This window comes from Amblyraja radiata, chromosome 10, assembly GCF_010909765.2.
Source record: "Amblyraja radiata isolate CabotCenter1 chromosome 10, sAmbRad1.1.pri, whole genome shotgun sequence".
Classification (NCBI taxonomy): Eukaryota; Metazoa; Chordata; class Chondrichthyes; order Rajiformes; family Rajidae; genus Amblyraja; species Amblyraja radiata.
Window position 1 is genome coordinate 62,380,245 of NC_045965.1, and position 23,064 is coordinate 62,403,308.

At 47.9% G+C, this 23,064-nt stretch overlaps 2 protein-coding genes across 3 annotated transcripts in view; one reads left to right on the top strand and one right to left on the bottom strand.

Moving 5' to 3' along the window:
• Positions 1–5,392, top strand: part of ak5 (adenylate kinase 5) — a 49,296-nt gene extending 43,904 nt beyond the window's left edge. The window contains exons 13-14 of the mRNA XM_033029033.1: positions 972–1,166; positions 5,033–5,392. Of these exons, the coding sequence (XP_032884924.1) occupies positions 972–1,166; positions 5,033–5,152 (315 nt within the window). The 3' untranslated portion in view covers positions 5,153–5,392. The remainder of the gene's footprint in view (positions 1–971; positions 1,167–5,032) is intronic.
• Positions 5,393–14,176: 8,784 nt separating this feature from the next.
• The window catches only part of zzz3 (zinc finger ZZ-type containing 3), a 137,598-nt gene continuing 128,710 nt past the window's right edge, over positions 14,177–23,064 (bottom strand). For both annotated transcript variants that reach the window (XM_033029034.1, XM_033029035.1), the window contains exons 11-12: positions 18,426–18,526; positions 14,177–14,761 (exon numbers count right to left, since the gene is read on the bottom strand). In XM_033029034.1, the coding sequence (XP_032884925.1) occupies positions 14,617–14,761; positions 18,426–18,526 (246 nt within the window). In that variant the 3' untranslated portion in view covers positions 14,177–14,616. The remainder of the gene's footprint in view (positions 14,762–18,425; positions 18,527–23,064) is intronic.

A 23,064-nucleotide genomic window follows, 5' to 3' on the forward strand; every position in this document is an offset into this window, starting at 1 on the left:
GGGGGGGGGGTGGGGGGGAGGAAGAGAGGTGGGAGAGGGCCAAAAGCCTGGCAAGTGATAGGTGGGAGATAGACACAAAAAGCTGGAGTCACTCAGCGGGTCAGGCAGCATCTCTGGACAGAAGGAATAGGTGCCGTTTCTGCTCGAGATCCCTCAAATCTCTGTTAGAAGATAGGGGGGGGAGGGGGGGGGGGGGGGGGGTTAATTGGCAGATGGGTGGAGTAAGTGACATTTGGTAAAGATGAAAAGGAGACTAAAGGATGTCAGATAAAGCCAGAGAGAGGGATATGGAGGGGGGGATATGGAGGGGAGGGGGGTATAGAGGGGGGGTATAGAGGGGAGGGGATAGTGGGTGAAATGCGTGTGTTATGGGGTTGGGCGGGGCCCAGGGAAGAGAGCGGGGGCTGCCGTAAGGGGGGGGGGGGATTGTGAAACAATGAAGGACCTGACATAGGTGGGCCGCCGTGAGGTGGGGAGGAGGGGAGAACAAGGGAGGGCCTGGCGTGGGATACTTTGTGACTCTGTCGGTGACCGTCATGTGGCGACTCTTTCCAAAACGACGAATCTCACTGTGACTTGTCACAACAATGGACAATGCAGGACCCGGCGTGCGGGGACCACCGTGAGGGAGGGGGCGTGCGGGGACCGCCGTGAGGGAGGGGGCGTGCGGGGATCGCCGGGAGGGAGGGGGCGTGCGGGGATCACCGTGAGGGAGGGGGTGGGGTGGGGGGGGGGGTGGATTTGTATCTTAGTAAGCGCCCTTTATGTGGTGACTGTGTGCATACCGTGGCAAGTTATACAAGCAAAGGATTTCACTGTAGCTTCTCACACGTGAGTATATATTCTATTATACTCTAGTCTTCTGCATGTGACAATAACATGTCATTCATTTAACCTAAAGAGGGGGGTATCGCTTATAATTGGAGAATTATGCCGTTTGGTAAAGAGTTGGCCGTAATTGTTCTCCTCAGATAGTTCGGCCCAGCCTAGTGCTGCAGATGAGCGGCTCCATGGACAACACACACCAGTGGCCACTGAACACAACCCGAGCGAGTGGCTGCACTGGTGTTGGAGGAGACCGGTTAGATACCGAGTGTAGCGAGGTCTACCAGAGCGTGGATCTGGCCGTCCTGGAGAAGTACCAAATGGAGAACACCATCCACAAGGTGGGTCGAGGAGAAAGCTCACAAGATGCAGGAGCAAAATTAGGCCATTTGGCCCATCGAGTCTACTCTCCCATTCAATAGTGTCTGATCTATCTCTCCCCCCCCTAACCCCTGACCCCCGTACTAATCAAGAATCTGTCAACTTCTGCCTTAAAAATATCCGTTGACTTGGCCTCCACAGCCGTCTGTGGCAATGAATTCCACAGATTCACCACCCTCTGGCAAAATAAATTCCTCCTCATCTCATTTCTAAAAGTACTGTACATCCTATGTTTCTGATGCTGTGGCCTCTGGTCCGAGACTCTCCCTAGACCAGGGGAAACATCCTGTCCACATCCACTCTATCCAGGCCTTTCATTATTTAGTTGGTTTCAACACATGAACTCCAGCAAACTCAGGCCCAGTGCCTTCAATCGCTCATCGTATGTTAACCCACTCATTCCCAAGATCATTCTGGCCTGTTTTTTTTGTGTGTGGGGCCTGAGATGAACTAAACCTAATCAAGTTTATTAGATAAAGATGTTCACTGTGTTAGCACTTTGCACATCATATATCATCATCTATCTATATATTAAAACTCTGTGTGTGTGTGTGTGTGTGTGTGTCTGTGTCTGTGTCTGTCTGTGTCTGTGTCTGTGTCTGTGTCTGTGTCTGTGTCTGTGTGTGCGTGTGTGTGTGTGATTTCGCCTTTAAAACACATCTCCTCGAAAACCAGATGCCGAAACGGGGAGATTTTTACATATTTTGGTAGAGATTTACCTTATGATTTCAAAATTCCACTGCTCTGAAAATTTGGTTAATTATTTCCTGAGTTTTTAACTAAAATTGTTCACCAATCTGACTTTTTTTCCCAAATATAACCGCTGCCCAGCTGTATGACGTCACAATGCCTTTGCTCGTGGCACAGCTGCCCCCCCCCCCCCTCACCTCCCCCCGAATTGCAGAGAGCTGCCGTCCGCATCAATGCACGCTAGCATTTTGAGAACATTCTTCGAATCCTTCACCAACGGTCATTCTGACTTTGTTTGTGAAGAACAGGGTCCTGAATTCCATATCTCTCAAGATAAGCGTCTGATTGAATTTCATTGCTTTTTTAACTTCGAAACTGTCGTGTTTTTTTGTTCACCTAAGTGTACTAATTCTTAAAGATAATAGTAAAACCCCTGTCCCACGGTACGAGTCCATTCCAAGAGTTCTCCCGAGTTTGCCCTGATTCGAACTCGGAGATTTACGGTAATGGCCGCTCGTCGGTACTCGGGGCTCTCGTGTACATTTTTCAACATGTTGAAAAATCTTCCCGAGTCTTCCCGTGCTTACCTGCCGTTAGCGAGTCTTCCTGAGTACCTACCGTTAGCGTTATGAGCCGCTAAGAGACGTCCCCGAGCTCCGACGTACCCGCTACGTTTATTCTCCGTGCTTACCACAAGTTTGATTTTTTTTTATACACAGGAGAGCTCTTGGAATGAACTCGTACCGTGGGACAGGCTATCACTTTCAAAGACAGCTCTTTTTTACATTTTCAGCTATTAATTTTTGTGTAAGACTTCATGTTGAAAAAATTGATCTGTCTGTCTCCTTTCACTGTATAATTCATAAAGATACCAGTTCATTTCAAAGACTAAGCTTTTTAGATAAGCATCTGATTGAATTTCATTGTTAATTTCATTTTTCCATAGCATTGAATTTAATTGTTTCTCACTTAACTGCACTAATTCCTTGCCCCCTCTCCCCTCTCTCCCCCTCCTCTCCCCCCCACCCCTCTGCCCTCCTCCACCTCACCCTCTCCCCTCCACCTCCCTTCCCCCTTCCTCCCCCTTTCACCCCCCTCCTCTCTATCCCCTTCCCCCTTCTGCCCTCCCTCCCCTTCCTTCCCCCCACTCTCTCCACCGTCCTCTCTCTCCCCCTTCCCTCCCACTCCCTTCCCTCCCCTCTCCCCCCCCCTCCTCCCCTCCCCCTCCCCCTCCCCCTCCCACCTCGGAAACCCCAGCTCCAAAAGCAGCAAGCTCCCCTGACTGTGTGTCCCTCTTTGTGCCTCTGTGTCCCTCTCTCTCTCTATCCCCCTCCCTCTCTAACCGCGCCTGCGAGTTGGGGGCTATGCGTGAGTGGATAAGGCGGGGCATAGGGTAAAAGGAGTGAATGAGTAATATTAATATAATATCAATGGGGGTGGTTAGTGTGTGTGTGACGCCACAGGTCGCCCCCTCCCCTCGCAACCATCCGTTGAGGGGACGGTACCCGACGGGTCCCACTTGGTCTAGTGAGACAATAAAAGTGCCATTGAACCACTGTTGTTGAAGAGTAAAAGGCTGGCTGACACACACAAGATCCCACAACTACAATGTAGTAAAAACTAGGAAATCTTATCTTGGGTATGAAATAGGCTCGAGGTTCCTGGCTGTAGAACAACAACGGCACGGTGGCGCAGCGGTAGAGTAGGGTCCCAACCCGAAATGTCACCGGTCCGTGTGCTCCAGAGATGCTGCCTGACCCGCTGAGTTACTCCAGCACTTTGTGTCTTTTTTAAACAATGCTGATTGATAATAGAGTTGGTGGAACAGTCCCTGCTGGGGCTTCATCCCGGCCAGGGCCTCACTAGCGCCACCTCAGTGTTCAAACAAGAACAGCAGTCTCACGCGCAAAGAAAGAATAGGTATTGCCTAAAGGGCCTGTCCCACTTTCACGACCTCTGCTGAATTTGCCCTTGACTCACACTCGAAGCATGGTCGTCACGAGGTCGTAGGTAGGTCGTAGCAGGCCGTGATGCTGGTCGTAGGTACTCGTGGCATCAAGAAGGTCGGGGCGTTTTTTCTAGCCTGATGAAAAATGTCCACGAGTAAAAAAGGTTGTGAATTAGGTCGTGAAGATGGGACAGGCCCTTTAGCCTCCAGCACAGCCTGAAGCTCATTGCAGCTTTAGTTTAGGTTTTAGAGATATGGCATGGAAACAGGCCCTTCAGCCCACTGAGTCCGCACCGACTATCGATCACCCGTTCACACTCGTTCTATGCTATCCCACTTTCGCATCCATTCTCTATACACTAGGGGGGATCTTTTTGAAGCCAATTAACTTACAAACCCGCACGTCTTTGGGACCATAGTCATACAGCATGGAAACAGGCCTTTCGGCCCAACTTGTCCGTACCAGCCTTATCTTTCTTGCAAATTACACATAAACCAAAGGAATAGTTCGATCTCAAGCCGGGCGTTGAGCAGTCAGGTTGTGGTCTCTGTTGGCGTCAATGTCTGCCAGGCCCTGAGCTCCATTTGGTGGGTGGTAGAGCGGGCACCCAGAGATGACACGGTTGGCTGTCTGTTGTAATGCTCCGCATTCACAGGCTGGGCTCTGGCGGAGGGAGCCCCCATCTCCACATGTCCCATCTACACTAGCACCACTTGCCTGCATTTGGTTCATATCCTTCCAAATCTGTCCTATCCAAGTACCTGTTGCCTCTTAAATGTTGCAATAGTCCCTGCCCCAACTACCTCCTCCGGCAGCTTATTCCATACCTTTGTGTGAAAAAGTTACTCCTCAGATTTCTACAAAATATTTCCCCCTTCACCTTAAAACTCTGCCCTCTGGTTCTTGATTCCCTTACTCTGGGCAAGAGACTCTGTGCATTTACCCGATCTATTCAGGATGAGAGGGGGAATCCGGAGCACCCGGATGAAACCCATGCAGTCACAGGGAGAACGTGCAAACTCCACACAGGCAGCACTCCAGGTCAGGATTGAACCCGCTACCAGCTGCACCACTAAACAGCAAAGACAGTGTGGAGTGAAGGGGCTGTTCCTGCTCTGTACTTTTCTATGTTAAACATTGACTGCAAAGGTGTCGGTGAGTCCTGTAAACTCTCTCTGTTTTGACAGATAAACGCAGAAGAACAGGCGGACAGAATCTTTCAGCAGATGTGCTTCGCCATCGATGCTGCTCACGAGAGCAGAACGATCAACGTGGCCTTAGATAGATTCCTGCCGAGAGGAAAGTAAACGTCACAGGACACCCTTGAGGATCTGAAAAGCACAGTCACGGCAATGTTAAGAGGACATTCTGCCCAATGGTACTAGGCAGACCACCTGAACAAGCCATCTACTTACAACAGCAGCTTGCATCCACCTTCATTCAGTGTGACTTTCATTCAGAAAACTGTCCCAGACTGCTTCATGAGAGTGTTTGCAACATGACATGGATGTAACACGAGTCGGTACAAACCGTAATCCAAAGTATTGTCGCACTGATTAAAATGAATATCTGCAAATCAAGTTCACTGCAGTTCTGCATTGATTACATTTCTTGTTATAATCTATAGTGATGTATCTGACAGCACATGTTATACACTGTAGAAGCAAAGACCTGCAGTTGCTGGTTCATCTTTCATTTCAGTAACCGGGGCTTTCTTTCACAGAGGCCCGGGAACCGTTGGAGCGAGTGGAGGAGGGTCAGGGCTTTTACCGAAATCTGTAACGTTCCACACTTCATAGGGAGGGTTCTGGTGGAAGCAGACTAGAGGAAGCAGCTAATTGGGTGCAACCTCAGGTTAGCATTTCTGCTTTCTGGCTAAAGGTACAGTGCTTTAGTAAAGGTACAGTGAGCCAAGGGTACTGTGGGCTAAAGGTACAGTGGGTTAAAGGTACAGTGGGCTAAAGGTACAGTGGGCTAAAGATACAGCGCTTTAGTAAAGGTACAGTGCTTTTTGTTTATATAATAAAGGTACAGTTTAAAGGTCAAGAGGGAGCAGCTGTTGTCAGTCAGATACCTGCTGATTTCTCCCAGCAGTTTCTATTGTATTATACTTGTATCGGATCCAGGGTAAGGCGAGAGAATGACAGCCAGAGCAGTGTACTGTTTGGGATGTCAGATGTGGGAGGTCATGGTGTCGGATGGCCCTCCAGACGTCCACATCTGCACCAGGTGCAGCGAGATGGGGCTCCTAAGGGACCGTATTAGGATCCTGGAGCAGCAGCTCGGTGACCTCTGTCTGGTCAGGGAGAGTGAGGAGGTCATAGAGGGGAGTTATAGGGAGGTGGTCACTCCAAAACCACGGGAGAGAGACATGTGGGTCACGCTAAGGAAGGGCAAGGGGCAGAGGCAGGGACGAGTGAGTACTCCAATGTCGGTACAACTTGCAAATAAGTACTCCTGTTTGAGTACGGATGGGGGTGACAGCCTACCCGGGGGTAGCGACAGCGGATGGGCCTCCAGCACAGAGACCGGTCCTGTTGCTCCGAAAGGTAGGGACAAAAAGAAGAGGGCAATAGTAATTGGGGACTCTATTGTTAGGGGGTCGGATAGGCAATTCTGTGGATGCAGTCGGGAGACCAGGATGGTGGTCTGCCTCCCTGGTGCCACGGTCTCGGACGTGTCTCAACGCGTCCAAGATATCCTGAAATCAGAGGGAGAGGAGCCTGAGGTCGTGGTACATATTGGTACCAATGACATAGGTAAAAAAAGGGAAGAGGTCCTGAAGGGAGGATTTAGGGTGTTGGGAGGAGAGTTAAGGAAAAGGATCAAAAAGGTAACAATCTCAGGATTACTGCCTGTGCCACGAGACAGTGAGAGTAGGAATGGAGCGAGGTGGAGGATAAATGCGTGGCTGAAAGACTGGTGCAGAGGGCAGGGATTCAAGTTTCTGGATCATTGGGGCTTCTTTTGGGGAAGGTGGGACCTGTACAGAAAGGATGGGTTGCACTTGAACCCGAGGGGGACCAATATCCTGGCGGGGAAATTTGCAAAGGCTACTGGGGAGACTTTAAACTAGAATGGTTGGGGCGAGGGACTCAAATAGAGAAAGCTAGTAGACAGAATGGGAGGCAGGAAGCAGAAAAGGGAAGCACTTGGACACAAGATGAGAAAGAAGAAAAAGGAAATAAACAGAGAATAAGAGAGGGTGGGTTTCTTAAATGTGTATATTTTAATGCTAGGAGCATTGTAAGAAAGGTGGATGAGCTTAGAGCCTGGATTGACACCTGGAAGTATGATGTTGTAGCGATCAGTGAAACATGGTTGCAGGAGGGCTGTGATTGGAACTAAATATTCCAGGATTTCGTAGCTTCAGGTGTGATAGAATTGGAGGGGCAAGAGGTGGAGGTGTTGCATTGCTAGTCAGGGAAGATATTACAGCAGTGCTTTGGCAGGATAGATTGGAGGGCTCACCTAGGGAGGCTATTTGGGTGGAAATGGGAAAGGTGTAGCAACACTTACAGGGGTGTATTATAGACCGCCAAATGGGGAGCGAGAATTGGAAGAGCAAATATGTAAGGAGATCGCAGATATTAGTAGTAAGCACAAGGTAGTGATTGTGGGAGATTTCAACTTTCCACACATAGACTGGGAAACACATTCTGTAAATGGGCTGGATGGTTTGGAGTTTGTAAAATGTGTGCAGGATAGTTTTTTGCAGCAATACATAGAGGTACCTACTAGAGGAGGGGCAGTGCTGGACCTCCTGTTAGGAAATGAGACGGGTCAGGTGGCAGAGGTATGCGTTGGGGAGCACTTCGGGTCCAGTGATCACAATACCATTAGTTTCAATATAATTATGGAGAGGGTCAGAACCGGACCTAGGGTTGTGATTTTTGATTGGAGAAAGGCTAACTTTGAGGAGATGCGAGATGATTTAAAAGGAGTGGACTGGGACATTTTGTTTTATGGGAAAGATGTAGAAGAGAAATGGTGGACATTTAAAGGGGAAATTTTAAGAGTACAGAATCTTTATGTTCCTGTTCGGTTGAAAGGCAACAGTAAAAATTGGAAAGAGCCCTGGTTTTCAAGGGAAATTGGACATCTTGTTCGGAAAAAGAGGGAGATCTACAATAATTATAGGCAGCATGGAGTAAATGAGGTGCTTGAGGAGTATAAGGAATGTAAAAAGAATCTTAAGAAAGAAATTAGAAAAGCTAAAAGAAGACATGATGTTGCTTTGGCAAGTAAGGTGAAAGTAAATCCAAAGGGTTTCTACAGCTATATTAATAGCAAAAGGATAACGAGGGATAAAATTGGTCCATTGGAGAGACAGAGTGGACAGCTATCTGCAGAGCCAAAAGAGATAGGGGAGATATAGAACAATTTTTTTTCTTCGGTATTCACCAAGGAGAAGGATATTAAATTATGTGAGGTAAGGGAAACTAGTAGAGTAGCTATGGATACTATGAGTTTCAAAGTAAAAGAAGTACTGACACTTTTGAAAAATATAAAAGTGGATAAGTCTCCAGGTCCTGACAGGATATTCCCTAGGACATTGAGGGAAGTTAGTGTAGAAATAGCCGGGGCTATGACAGAAATATTTCAAATGTCATTAGAAACGGGAATAGTCCCCGAGGAATGGCGTACTGCGCATGTTGTTCCATTGTTTAAAAAGGGTTCTAAGAGTAAACCTAGCAATTATAGACCTGTTAGTTTGACTTCAGTGGTGGGCAAATTAATGGAAAAGATACTTAGAGATAATATATATAAGCATCTGGATAAACAGGGTCTGATTAGGAACAGTCAACATGGATTTGTGCCTGGAAGGTCATGTTTGACTAATCTTCTTGAATTTTTTGAAGAGGTTACTAGGGAAATTGACGAGGGTAAAGCAGTGGATGTTGTATATATGGACTTTAGTAAGGCCTTTGACAAGGTTCCTCACGGAAGGTTGGTTAAGAAGGTTCAACTGTTGGGTATAAATGCAGGAGTAGCAAGATGGATTCAACAGTGGCTGAATGGGAGACGCCAGAGGGTAATGGTGGATGGTTGTTTGTCAGGTTGGAGGCAGGTGACTAGTGGGGTGCCACAGGGATCTGTGTTGGGTCCTTTGTTGTTTGTCATGTACATCAATGATCTGGATGAAGGTGTGGTAAATTGGATTAGTAAGTATGCAGATGATACCAAGATAGGGGGTGTTGTGGATAATGAAGGGGATTTCCAAAGTCTACAGAGTGATTTAGGCCATTTGGAAGAATGGGCTGAAAGATGGCAGATGGAGTTTAATGCTGATAAATGTGAGGTGCTACACCTTGGCAGGACAAATCAAAATAGGACGTACATGGTAAATGGTAGGGAATTAAAGAATGCAGTTGAACAGAGGGATCTGGGAATAACCGTGCAGTTCCTTGAAGGTGGAATCTCATATAGATAGGGTGGTAAAGAAAGCTTTTGATATGCTAGCCTTTATAAATCAGAGCATTGAGTATAGAAGCTGGGATGTAATGTTAAAATTGTATAAGGCATTGGTGAGACCAATTCTGGAGTATGGTGTACAATTTTGGTCGCCCAATTATAGGAAGGATGTCAACAAAATAGAGAGAGTACAGAGGAGATTTACTAGAATGTTGCCTGGGTTTCAACAACTAAGTTACAGAGAAAGGTTGAATAAGTTAGGTCTTTATTCTCTGGAACGCAGAAGGTTAAGGGGGGACTTGATAGAGGTCTTTAAAATGATGAGAGGGATAGACAGAGTTGATGTGGATAAGCTTTTCCCTTTGAGAATAGGGAAGATTCAAACAAGAGGACTTGACTTCAGAATTAAGGGACAGAAGTTTAGGGGTAACATGAGGGGGAACTTCTTTACTCAGAGAGTGGTAGCTGTGTGGAATGAGCTTCCAGTGGAAGTGGTGGAGGCAGGTTCGTTGGTATCATTTAAAAATAAATTGGATAGGCATATGGACGGGAAAGGAATGGAGGGTTATGGTCTGAGTGCAGGCAGGTGGGACTAAGGGAAAATAATTGTTCGGCACGGACTTGTAGGGCCGAGATGGCCTGTTTCCGTGCTGTAATTGTTATATGGTTATATATGGTTATTTTAACTCCCCTTCCCATTTCCACACTGACCTATTGGTGGTGGGCCTCCGCCATGGCCAGAGTGAGGCCACACGTAAATTGGGGGAGAAGCACCTCATATTTCACTTGGGCAGTTTTTTGTTGTTGTTTTTTTTGTCTTGTTTTAGTTAAATTTTAGTATATTGAATTGAATTGAATTTCCTTTATTGTCATTCAGACCTTTCAGTCTGAACGAAATGTCGTGCCTGCAGTCATACATACAATAATAGACAACAGAACAGACAATAAACACAAATTAACATCCACCACAGTGAGTTCTCCAAGCACCTCCTCACTGTGATGGAGGCAAAAATCTTAGGGCTGCAGTCTCTACCCTCCTCTTCTCCCTCTGCGCTGGGGCGATACCCCCACCGGGCGATGGTAAGTCAGTCCCGCCGCTCACCGAACCCCGCGAACGGGCCGGCTCAAACACCGCGGCCCGGGGTGGTCGAAGCTGCCGCCCTCCAGTCCAGCGGACACAGCTGTTGCCGCGGTAGCTCCGGAAACAGGCACCAGCCTGTGACCTGTGAGCTCCCGACGATGTCGTCCACTGGCCCGCGGCCGAGCCCCGGACTCAGGTCACCGCCGCCAGAACGCCGTCTCAGCCACCAGAGCACCGTTCCAGCCCCGAGCCGGGTCGCCCTCATGTGAGCGTCTCAGCCCCGCGCCAGGCCGACCTCATGGGAGCGCCGTTACCCTCGAGCTGGGCCGCCCCGACGGGAGTGCCGTTTCCCTCGGTCTGGGTCGCCCACAAGGAAGCGTCTCAGCCCCTCGCCAGGCCGCCCTCACGGGAGCGTTCCAGCCCCGAGCTGGGCCGCCCTCACGGGAACGAGCCCAGGGCGAGTCCTGACAGGCTGCCTCCAGGTCGCCAGCTCCGCCATTAGGCCTCAGCGCAGAAGGAGGCAGAGAAGGGGGATACGACATAAAAGTCGCATTCCCCCGAAGGGAGAGACAGCAAGCCCTGTTTCAACCCCCCACCCCCCACACACATAAACACAACCTAAAAAACCAAAAACTTAGCTAGACAAAACGAAAAAAACAACACAAAAAAGTAAAAACAAACGGACTGCAGGCGAGCTGCAGCCGTTCACCAGCGCCGCCACTTCCGGATATTAGGTTGTGCTATGTGTGTGTGGAACACGTTTTCTTGTCTCTTCCTTCGGGGGAATGCGACTCTTCTTGTCGTATCCCCCTTCTCTGCCTCCGTCTGCGCTGAGGCCTAATGGCGGAGCTGGCGGCCTCCAACTGCGACCGACCCCGAGGCTCCGGAAACAGAGCCAGATGGGACTTACCAACACGAGGCTGGCCGAATTCGCTGTGGCGGCGTTCCGGTGGCTGTGGCGGCCCGACTCGGGGCTGAGGCGGTGCTCCGGTGGCTGAGGCGGCGTTCTGGCGACGGCGACCTGAATCCGGGGCTCGGCCGCGGGCCAGTGGACGACATCGTCGGGAGCTCACAGGTCACAGGCTGGTGCCTGTTTCCGGAGCTACCGCGGCAACAGCTGTGTCCGCTGGACTGGAGGGCGGCAGCTTCAGCCACCGCGGGCCGCGGAGCTTGAACCAGCCCGTTCGCAGAGCTCGGTTGAGCCGCAGGACTGACATACCATCGCCCGGTGGGGTCTCAACATATCGCCTCAGCGTAGAGGGAGAATAAGGAGGGAAGAGACAGTGACTTTAAGACTTTTGCCTACATCAGTGAGGAGGTGCCTGGTGACTTACTGTGGTGGGTGTTGATTTGTGTTTATAGTGTGTTTTGTTATTTATTATTATATGTATGACTGCAGGCAACAACATTTCGTTCAGACCGAAAGGTCTGAATGACAAATAAAGGAATCTAATCTAATCTTATGCCCCTGTCCCACTTAGGAAACCTGAACGGAAACCTCTGGAGACTTTGCGCCCCACCCAAGGTTTCTGTGCGGTTCCCGGAGGTTTTTGTCAGTCTCCCTACCTGCAACCTCCGGCAACCACCTGCAACCTCCGGCAACCACCTGCAACCTCCGGCAACCACCTGCAACCTCCGGGAACCTTGGGTGGGGCGCAAAGTCTCCAGAGGTTTCCGTTCAGTTACAACCTTTGTCATTATAGTACCTGCCTAGTACCGGGTGTGTGGAACGAGCTGCCAGAGGAGGTAGTTGAGGCTGGGGCTATCCCAGCGTTTAAGAAAGTCAAAGGTAGACAAAAACGCTGGAGAAACTCAGCGGGTGCGGCAGCATCTATGGAGCGAAGGAAATAGGCAACGTTTCGGGACATTTTTCACACACAGAGAGTGGTGAATCTCTGGAATTCTCTGCCACAGAAGGTAGTTGAGGCCAGTTCATTGGCTATATTTAAGAGGGAGTTAGATGTGGCCCTTGTGGCTAAAGGGATGGAGAGAAGGCAGGTACAGGATACTGAGTTGGATGATTAGCCATGATCATATTGAATGGCGGTGCAGGCTCGAAGGGCCGAATGGCCTACTCCTGCACCTATTTTCTATGTTTCTATGTTTCTATGACAGGCAGCATCTCTGGGGAGAAGGAACGGGTGACGTTTCGGGTTCCGATTTCAGATGAGGTGTCAGCTGGTGAGCGGGAAGGCAGGAACTATCACACACGGAGACTAGTTCCACATGGTCTTTATTTCGCACAGCTCTCCCGACAGTTGTATAGATCTGTATAAGAACATGTTGCATACACACAGATATGAGGCCAGAAAAAAAAAACTGAAACCGTACAAAAATGTTCTATTCAATGCCCAAGAACTAGGAGTAAAAACATCTGCAGCCGACCCTGGTGCTCACCGCTGGCTAATCTCAGTCAATCACTTAAATACATAGTAAAAATACAATCTCTCAGCAAACACAGCTTCTGTGCAGACTACAAAAAAGAGGGAATTTGTTAATAATACTTGATTATCGTCGATAGGCAGTTTTGTTAATGAGTTATGGGGGCCGGCTCTCATTCGAAGGGGTTCTACTGAATTTGGAGAGGGTGTGTGCATGTGTGAGGGAGTGTGTATACAAGCACACACACACACACACGCATTATATATACTGTATACATTGATGTACACTGTTGCTACCACTGTACTTTATTCACCATATTTTTGTACACGTTACACATGTCGTTTTATATCACATTACATCTAAAAAAAAAAAAGCACTTCCACCGACAACTTCATGTGTGCAGCTTTGTTTTTTGTGGGGAGTGGGAGGAGGAGGTGGAGGAGCAATGGGAGTGCGGGTCAGGTTTTAGTTTTCTCGTTCCCCGAGTCGCGTAGCGCTTTGCGCTGTCGCTCGGGGGGGGGGGGGAGGGACTGAGAGGTCGACTAGGCAGGAAGCCGCCGCCGCCGTCCCCGGTTAGGTTGGGCAGACCCAGCACGGCAGGTCGCAACCACGCTCCCCGAACGTCAGCTTTACCGGATTGTTAAACTCCGCACACTCGTCTCCCTCCCTCCCTCCCTCCCTCGTGTGTAAAACATAATTTTTTTAAAACTTCCTTCCCAACACTAAAACGCTGCCCCCCTTTTGTGCAGATAGGACTATACACTACACGACATAATAGCAAATCTAACGCATCATGTGGGTGAAGAAATACTCGTCTACAGAGACATTTATCTACATCACGTCGTGATTAAGAGGACCGTCATTGTCACAGAAACCGATCTCGACTTTGGAATTAAAATAACCGGGCGCTGCAACCCGCGCCCATCTTGTCTGTCCTTCCTCCTCCTCCAAATATGTCGGCATTAGCAACTGAACATTGTGTGTGTGAGGGGCAGAGAGAGAGAGAAAGTGGAGAGAGAAAGTGGAGTGGGAGAGCACGAGAGCAAGACAGAGAGACAGAGAGAGAGAGAGAGTGGGAGAGAGAGAAAGTGGAGAGAGAGTGGGAGAGCATGAGAGCAAGACAGAGAGACAGAGAGAGAGAGAGACAGACAGAGACACAAGGAGTGAGAAACACACATAGAAGGAGACAGACAGAGAAGGAGGCACACAGAGAGACAGAGGCAAACAAAGACAGAGAGAGAAAGAGAGAGACAGAGAGAGAGAGAGAGTGGATCGCGGAGAGAGAGTGGATCGATCGCAAAGAGAGAAAGAGAGAAAGGGAGAGTGAGACACAGGGAGAGAGAGAGATAGGGAGAGAGACAGAGTGAGAGAGAGAGAGAGAGAGAGAGAGAGAGAGAGAGAGAGAGAGACAGAGACAGAGACAGACAGAGGCAGAGACAGAGAGAGACAGAGAGAAACAGAGAGAGAGAGAGAGCGAGAAACACAGAGAGAGAGAGAGAGAGAGAGAGAGAGAGAGAGACAGAGATAGAGATAGAGGCAGAGATAGAGACAGACGGAGAGAGTGGTTCACAGGGACAGAAAGGGAGAGTGAGACACAGGGAAAGAGATGATGAGATAGAGAGTGTGAAAGGCATGTGGAGGAAAGCTACTGTAAGTGCGGAATGTTCAGCTGCCGTTGAATGATAAATGTGGGGCGTTGGGGCCACGGGGGCCCTTAGTTGAGGTTGCCGAGTGCCGCCGTCAGTCGTGGGCACGTGTGGAACAGCAGCAGGACCCTTCTGATCTGTGCATGGAATCGACAAGTGAAGCCTTTTGTTTCTGTGCTGCACTGAAGAGTTGAAATCACCCCCCCAGGGGAGTTTGTTTCCTTCCGCCCAAACCGTGCCCGTGCTGTCATCTGTTTGCTGGGAAGTAGTTAGGGTCAAGGTAATTGTAGCTAGTGTCCCGAGACATGCAGTAATCTCTGTCCAGAAATGTCTCAGTTCTGAAGACCGGGTCCAACTGATGGTCACTCCTGTGATTCTCTGTTTCGTATAGGCTGCAGAGAGAGAGAGAGAGAGAGAGAGAGAGAGAGAGAGGAGACACCAACCACATAAGATATGAAATTGGAAATTAAGCCCAGGTTCAATAGACTTTACTAGAGTTGGCATGGTGGCGCAGCGGTAGAGTTACTTTAGAAGAACACTAACTTTACAAGGAAAACCATTGCAGGAACCAATATTTGACCAAGAAATCGAAGGGACAGACCAGCCTGTATGCAATGGTCTGGTGCCTTAAGTCCCTGTCCCACTTACGTGTCCTTGGCACGCAAATTACGCTACCTTGTGGTCGCGTTGAGACGCACGGGCATCGTGTAGCCGCGCAGGGCCGGTCCCACTGAGAAGCGCGGAGCGGTACGGAGTTGTGCTCCGGAATTTTGTACCGAACTAAATCTTTCAGACTGAAGAAGGGTCTCGACCCGAAACATCACCCATTCCTTCTCTCCAGAGATGCTGCCTGCCCCGCTGAGTTACTCCTGCATTTTGTGTCCGTCTTCAAATGACGTCACATGCTCCAGACGGCTGTGCGGTCGAATGAAGACGCACGCGACCGTCGCGCCTCAATGCAACCACGAGGTCGCATAATTAGCGTGCCAAGGACACGTAAGTGGGACAGGGGCTTTACGTCACCAGGGACCCGGATTCGATCCTGACTATGGGTGCTGTCTGTATAGATTTTGTATGTTCTCCCTGTGACTGCGTAGAAGGCTATTGTTTCTGGATGATCAGTCCTGATCTTATTGAATGGCGGTGCTGCTCAAAGGGCCAAATGGTCTACTCCTGCACTTATTCTCTATGTTTCTGCAGTATGTTTCTATGCGTGGGTTTTCTCCGGGTGCCTCGGTTTCCTCCCACACTCCAGACATGCAGGTTAATTGGCTTTGGTAAAAATTATAATTGTCCCCATAGCGTTAGTGTACGGGGATCGCTGGTCGGCGCAGACTCGGTTGGTCAAAGGGTCTGTTTCCGTGCTGTATCTCTAAACTAAACCGAATGTCAGAGAAACAGCGAGGAAACAGGCCCTTCAGCCCACTGAGTCCGTGCCGACCAGCGATCCCCGCACACTAACACTGTCCGGCACACTGGGGGACAATTCACAATTTTTACCAAACTTACAAACCCGCACGTCTTTGGAGTGTGGGAGGAAGCCAGAGCACCCGGAGAAAACCCACGCGGGTCACAGGGGGAAAACGTACAAAATCTGTGCAGACAGCATCCGCAGTCAGGATGTAACCCAGGCCCAATGTGCTGCACAGCAGCAACTCTACCGCTGCACCACCATGCCGCTGTACACACTTTGAAATTGCAATTTAAGCCCAGGTCAGTTCCAATCATTTAGAATATACATCACACACACACACATACTGTGAAGGTAATGGATGAACTCGAGCTCCCACATCTATACAACCTTCCCTCGGGGCTGTGCCCAGATTAGAACATATTGCTGCTGGTAAGCTCTAAAACATAAACATCAATAAACTAAGAAATAAAAACTAATATTCCTTCACCAGAACGTGAACATAGGAACAGGAGGAATTTCTTTCGTCAGAGGGTGGTGAATCTATCAAATTCATTGCCGTGGAGGCCGTCAATGGATATTTTTGGCAGAGATGAATACATTGTTGATCAGTGCGGGTGTCAGAGGTTATGGGGGGAAGGGAGGAGAATGGGGTTGAGAGGGAAAGATAGATCAGCCACGATTGAATGGTGGAATAAACGTTGATGGGTCGAATTCTGCTCCTGTCACTTATGAATCTGGATTGAAATAGTCGATGGGAAGTCACCACTATGGGAGAGAGAGATGGGGAGAAGGCAGGGGCAGGAGCTAGCGAGCGATAGGTGGGTGCTGGAGAGGAGGGAGGGATTGGCAGGGAAGATGGAGATAGCGATGGGGGCTGCCATGTGATAAGTGAAGAACAGAAGGCTGCAGATTCCAGAATCCAATGGGAAAGGAAGATGGAAGATGGAAGACACTAAAGCCGACTATTCCACGGTGGAGCAGCGGTAGTCGCTGCCTCACAGCGCCAGAGACCCGGGGTTGACCCCGACTACAGGTGTCGTCTCCACACAGTTTGTACGCTCTCCCCGTGACCGTGAGTGTTTTCTCCGGGTGCTGCGGCTTCCTCCCTCATTCCAAAGACGGGCGGGTGCTGTGGGTTAATTGGCATATGGGGGGCAGTAGGATAGAACTAGTGTACAGTGCGGCGGTGCTGGCTCGGTGGAACAATGGGAGCCTGGTTTCACCCTGTATCTCTAACATTTCCCTCCACAGGTGCTAACCGACAGTGTAAGTAAGATGACATTGATGCAAGGTTATCAGATCGGGGGATTCCATTTTCTGGGATACTTGGCATTGTGGCAGAATACACAAAGGAATGAGACACTGGGTCACTCTGTGAAGGCCCAGGCCTGGTGTGACTACCCAAAATGCAATGCATCACACTTACTTGCATTAAACCCCACAAGGCATTGGTGAGGCCAATTCTGGCGTATGGTGTACAATTTTGGTCGCCTAATTATAGGAAGGATGTCAACAAAATATAGAGAGTACAGAGGAGATTTACTAGAATGTTGCCTGGGTTTCAGCAACTACGTTACAGAGAAAGGTTGAACAAGTTAGGTCTTTATTCTTTGGAGCGCAGAAGGTTAAGAGGGGACTTGATAGAGGTCTTTAAAATGATGAGAGGGATAGACAGAGTTGACGTGGATAAGCTTTTCCCACTGAGAGTAGGGACGATTCAAACAAGAGGACATGACTTGAGAATTCAGGGACAGAAGTTTAGGGGTAACATGAGGGGGAGCTTCTTTACTCCTCATGTGGTGGCTGTGTGGAATGAGCTTCCAGTGGAAGTGGTGGAGGCAGGTTCGATTTTATCATTTAAAAATAAATTGGATAGGTATATGGACGGGAAAGGAATGGAGGGTTATGGTCTGAGTGCAGGTAGATGGGACTAGGGGAAAATAAGTGTTCGGCACGGACTTGAAGGGCCGAGATGGCCTGTTTCTGTGCTGTAATTGTTATATGGTTATATGAATCATTCCTCAGCCCACCTGGTCAGGATCCTGCTGTAAACCTTGTTAACCATCTTTGCTATCTCTGATAGAAAGGTCCAAGGCCCCCTGCGTGTTTCAAATGATTCTCCGTATAGATTGCAATGTCGCCTTCTTTAACAGAGATTGTGGAAGCACTAACTTGACTGATCGGCAGTTCAGCGTATGTAACTGGAATGGCATGGAATGGCTTGGTTTATTGTCACGTGTTCCGAGGTACAGTGAAATGCTTTTTGTTGCGTGCCATCCAGTCAGCGGAAAGACTGTACATGATTGCAATAGACAATAAACAACAGGTGCAGGAGTAGGCCATTCGGCCCATCGTGCCAGCACCGCCATTCAATGTAATCATGGCTGATCATCCCCAATCAGTACCCCGTTCCTGCCTTCTCCCCATATCCCCTGACTCCGCTATCTTTAAGAGACCTATCTAGCTCTCTCTTGAAAGTATCCAGAGAACCGGCCTCCACCCGCCCTCTGAGGCAGAGAATTCCACACACTCACAACTCTCTGGGTGAAAAAGTGTTTCCTCGTCTCCGTTCCAAACGGCTTACCCCCTTATTCTTAATTACAATCCAGCCGCACGCAGTGCACGGATACAGGATAACTTACCAGTCAGAGCAACTGTCACAGAAATCCACCGAGCTGTCCTGTGGGCAGTCTTGGCAATGCCACCGTAGTCCAAGAATCGGCTCCGTGCCACAGTTATCACACTGGCAGAATAAAAAACAGATTCACAGTTACGCGACCATTCAACGCAGTACAAGAGTTGAACGTACACTTTAGAAGAACACAAACTTCCACTATTTGACAAAGAAATACTAGGAACAGACCATTGTATTCAGGCGGGCACGGTGGCAGCAACTCCACCGCTGTGCCACCTGTATGCAATGGTCTGGTGCCTCACAGCGCCAGAGACCCGGGTTCAATCCCGACTATGGGTGCTGTCCGTACAGAGTTTGTACATTCTCCCCATGACCTGCTTAGGTTTTCTCCGCTTTCCTCCCACACTCCAAAGACGTGCGGGTTTGTAGATTGATAGACTATGGAACAAATTGTAAATTGTCCCTAGTGTGTAGGTTAGTGCTGGTGTATGGGGTGATCTCTGGTCAGCATGGACTCGGTGGGTCGAAGGGCCTGTTTCCACACGATATCTTTAAATTTCTATTTCATTCCAAAGAGGAAGAAAGATTCCAAGGGGAGTAAGGGGCGACCGTGGCTGACAAGGGACGTCAGGGACAGTATAAAAATAAAAGAGAAGAAGTACAACATAGCAGAGATGAGCGGGAAGCAAGAGGATTGGGTAATGTTTAAAGAGCAACAGAAGGTAACTAAAAAGGCAATACGGGGAGAAGAGATGAGGTACGAAGGTAAGCTAGCCAAGAATATAAAGGAGGGTAGTAAAAGCTTCTTTAGGTATGTGAATAGGAAAGAATTAGTTAAGATCAAAGTTGGACCCTTGAAGACTGAAAAAGACAAATTTATAATGGGGAACAAGGAAATGGAAGATGAGTTGAACAGGTACTTTGGATCTGTCTTCACTAAGGACACAAACAATCTTCCTGATGTACTAATGGCCGGAGGATCTGGGGTGACGGAGGAACTGTAGGAAATACACATTAGGCCGGAAATGGTGTTGGGTAGACTGATGGCATTGAAGGCTGATAAATCCCCAGGGCCTGATGGTCTGCTTAAGATAAGTGGCTCTAGAAAACGTGGATGCATTGGTGATAATTTTACAATGTTCTATAGAATCAGGATCAGTTCCTGAGTCTATAGATGAAATAGCGGCACATTTGAATAGCAGTAACAGGATCGGTCCGAGTCAGAATGGATTTACGAATGGGAAATCATGCTTGACTAACCTTCTGGAATTCTTTGGGGATGTAACTAGGAAAATGAACAAGGCCAGTGGATGTAGTGTACCTGGACTTTCCGAAAGCATTTGATAAGGTCCCACATAGGAGATTAGTGGGCAATATTAGGGCACATGGTATTAGGGGTAGAGTGCTGACATGGATAAAAAATTGGTTGGCAGACAGGAAACAAAGAGTAGGGATTAACGGGTCCCTTTCAGAATGGCAGGCAGTGACTAGTGGGGTACTGCAAGGCTCGGAGCTGGGACCGCAGCTATTTACAATATACATCAATGATTTTGATGAAGGGATTCAACGTAACATTAGCAAATTTGCAGATGACACAGCTGGGTGGCAGTGTGATCTGTGAGGAGGATGCTATGAGAATACAGGGTGACTTGGATAGGTTGGGTGAGTGGGCAGATGCATGGCAGATGCAGTTTAATGTGGATAAATGCGAGGTTATCCACTTTGGTAGCAGAAACAGGAAGGCAGATGACTATCTAAATGGTGTCAAGTGGGAATAGGGGAAGTACAACGGGATCGGGGGGTCCTTGTTCATCAGTCAATGAAAGTAAGCATGCAGGTACAGCAGGCAGTGAAGAAAACAAATGGCATGTTGGCCTTCATAACAAGAGTAGTTGAGTATAGGAGCAAAGAGGCCCTTCTGCAGTTGTACAGGGCCCTAGTGTGACCACACCTGGAGTATTGTGTGCAGTTTTGGTCCCCCAATTTGAGGAAGGACATTCTTGCTATTGAGGGAGTGCGGCGTATTTTGGTTAATTCCCGGGATGGCGGGACTGTCATATGCTGACAGAATGGAGCGGCTGGGCTTGTATACTCTGGATTTTAGAAGGATGAGAGGAAATCTTATTGAAACATATAAGATTATTAAGGGTTTGGACAGGAGGCAGGAAACATGTTCCCGATGTTGGGGGAGTCTAGAACCAGGGGCCACAGTTTAAGAATAAGGGGTAAGCCATTTAGAACGGAGATGAGGAAACACTTTTTAAACAGAGAGTTGTGAGTCTGTGGAATTCTCTGCCTTAGAGGGCGGTGGAGGCCGGTTCTCTGGATACTTTCAAGAGAGAGCGAGACACGGCTCTTAAAAATAGCGGAGTCAGGGGATATGGGGAGAAGGCAGGAACGGGGTACTGATTGTGGATGATCAGCCATGATCATATTGAATGGCGGTGCTAGCATGGAGGGCCGAATGGCCTACTCCTGCACCTATTGTCTAAATTCAATAAAATGTTCACCCAAGTGCACATCAACATCTCTTTAAAAATATTTTCCAGTTATCACAACAGTTGGACAAACAGTAAAAAAAAACCTAGGATATATGTTTGTAGGGGTTTGAAATAGAGGAGATATTTCTGTATTTCTTGACTTTTATAGCAAGTTAATTAAGTACTTTGTGATGAATGGCGTAATGGTGGAAGCTTGGTCCTCACTTTGTGCACAACATATTTACAAACAGCCATTCATCTAAACATTTTTTTTTGTTAAACAGTTTTGGACAGAAATAATTATAGTCTGGGTGAGAATTTCCCAGCTTGACTGTAAAATAATGTCCCCTAAGAACGATGGTGTATTGATTGTGTAGAAATTAACTGCAGATGCTGGTTTCAAGCGAAGATGGGCACACAAAACTCAGTGGGACAGGCAGCATGTCTGGGGAGAAGGAATCGGTGATGTATCGGGTCGAGACCCCTCTTCAGAATGAGTCGGGGGAAAAGGGAAACGAGAGATATTGACGGTGACATGTATATACGATCAGACGCACCTCTGATGTAATCAAATGAAATGAACAAATGAATGAAAGATATGCAAAAAAGTAACGATGATAAGGGAAACAGGTCTTTGATTCATCTAAAGGGCTGCACCTCTAACAGTGCAGTGCACAATCAGTACCATACTGCTGAGACCAGTTGAGTTGAGTTTATTGTCACTATACTGAGGTACTGTGCAAAACATTCTCTGCCACAGAAGGTAGTGGAGGCCAATTCACTGGATGGTTTCAAGAGAGAGTTAGAATCAGCTCTTAGGACTAAAGAAATCGAGGGATATCGGGGAAAAAGCAGGAATGGGGTACTGATTTTGGATGATCAGTCATGATCATATTGAATGGCGGTGCTGGCCCAAAGGGCCGAATGGCCTACTCCATCACCTATTCGTCTATGTTTTTTAAAACATACCAATGGAATCTTTATTAGCAAAGACATCTGCCAGTATTATAAAGGCAGCATATCCAAGACATATTTTCTATCAGAAGTGCGTCTGATCATATATGTATTTCTTTTTTTCTTTTAGTTTAGATATACAACTGTCCAAGAGTTGGTCGAGCCTATGCCAACCAACGGTCACCAGTACACTGGTTCTATCCGGCACACCAGGAACAATTTGCAGAAGGCAAAGAACCTACAAACCATGCACGTCTTTGGAGTGTGGGAGGAAACCGGAGCACCCGGACAAAACCCACGCAGTCACAGGGGGGGACGGACAAACTCCGTACAGACCGCTCCAGTGGCTGGTATTGAACCCGGTCACTGGTGCCATAAGGCAGCAACTCTACCACTGCGCCACCCGTTTGTGTTTTCTCAATATATATTGTATTCAAATTTATTGTCATTGTCTCAATTAGAGACAACGAAATGAATTTCCCTTTACAGTCAGTATCATAAAAATAAATAAATAATAAATAATAAAACATATTAAAAATAAAATAGAATTTAAAAAATAAAATTAAAAAATTTGTGTATGTATGTATGTATGTATGTATGTATATATGTGTGTATATCTATTGGAGCCCCAAAACAGACATGTCTACATTACGTTAGTTCCAAGTTTTACAACGCAATGTACCAAGTGGCTTATAATGAATGCTGGCGAGTGTGGTTGGCCTTCAATCGATTAAAAGCCTCAGTACTTTCAGACTTTCAGATAGAAAACAAAGAGATAAGAGGTGTTCAAGAAGGAACTGCAGATGCTGGAAGGTCGAAGGTACACAAAAATGCTGGAGAAACTCAGCGGGTGCAGCAGCATCTATGGAGCGAAGGAAATAGGCGCCGTTTCGGGCCGAAACCCTTTTGGGTTTCGGCCCGAAACGTCGCCTATTTCCTTCGCTCCATAGATGCTGCTGCACCCGCTGAGTTTCTCCAGCATTTTTGTGTACCAAAGAGATAAGAGGCACTGGTTGAAAGCAGTGCCGATCAGATCTGCACCTGAAATGCACTCTCGATCATTTAAAACAACAATTACATTGTGATGATCTCGCTGTCAATTGAAAGGATTTAAATTCAACTTAAATGACACCATTATTTTTGTGGTTTAGCATAGGAATTATCACTGTGGTAAATTCACCTTTAGCTCAGTTGATCATTGTCACGTGTACT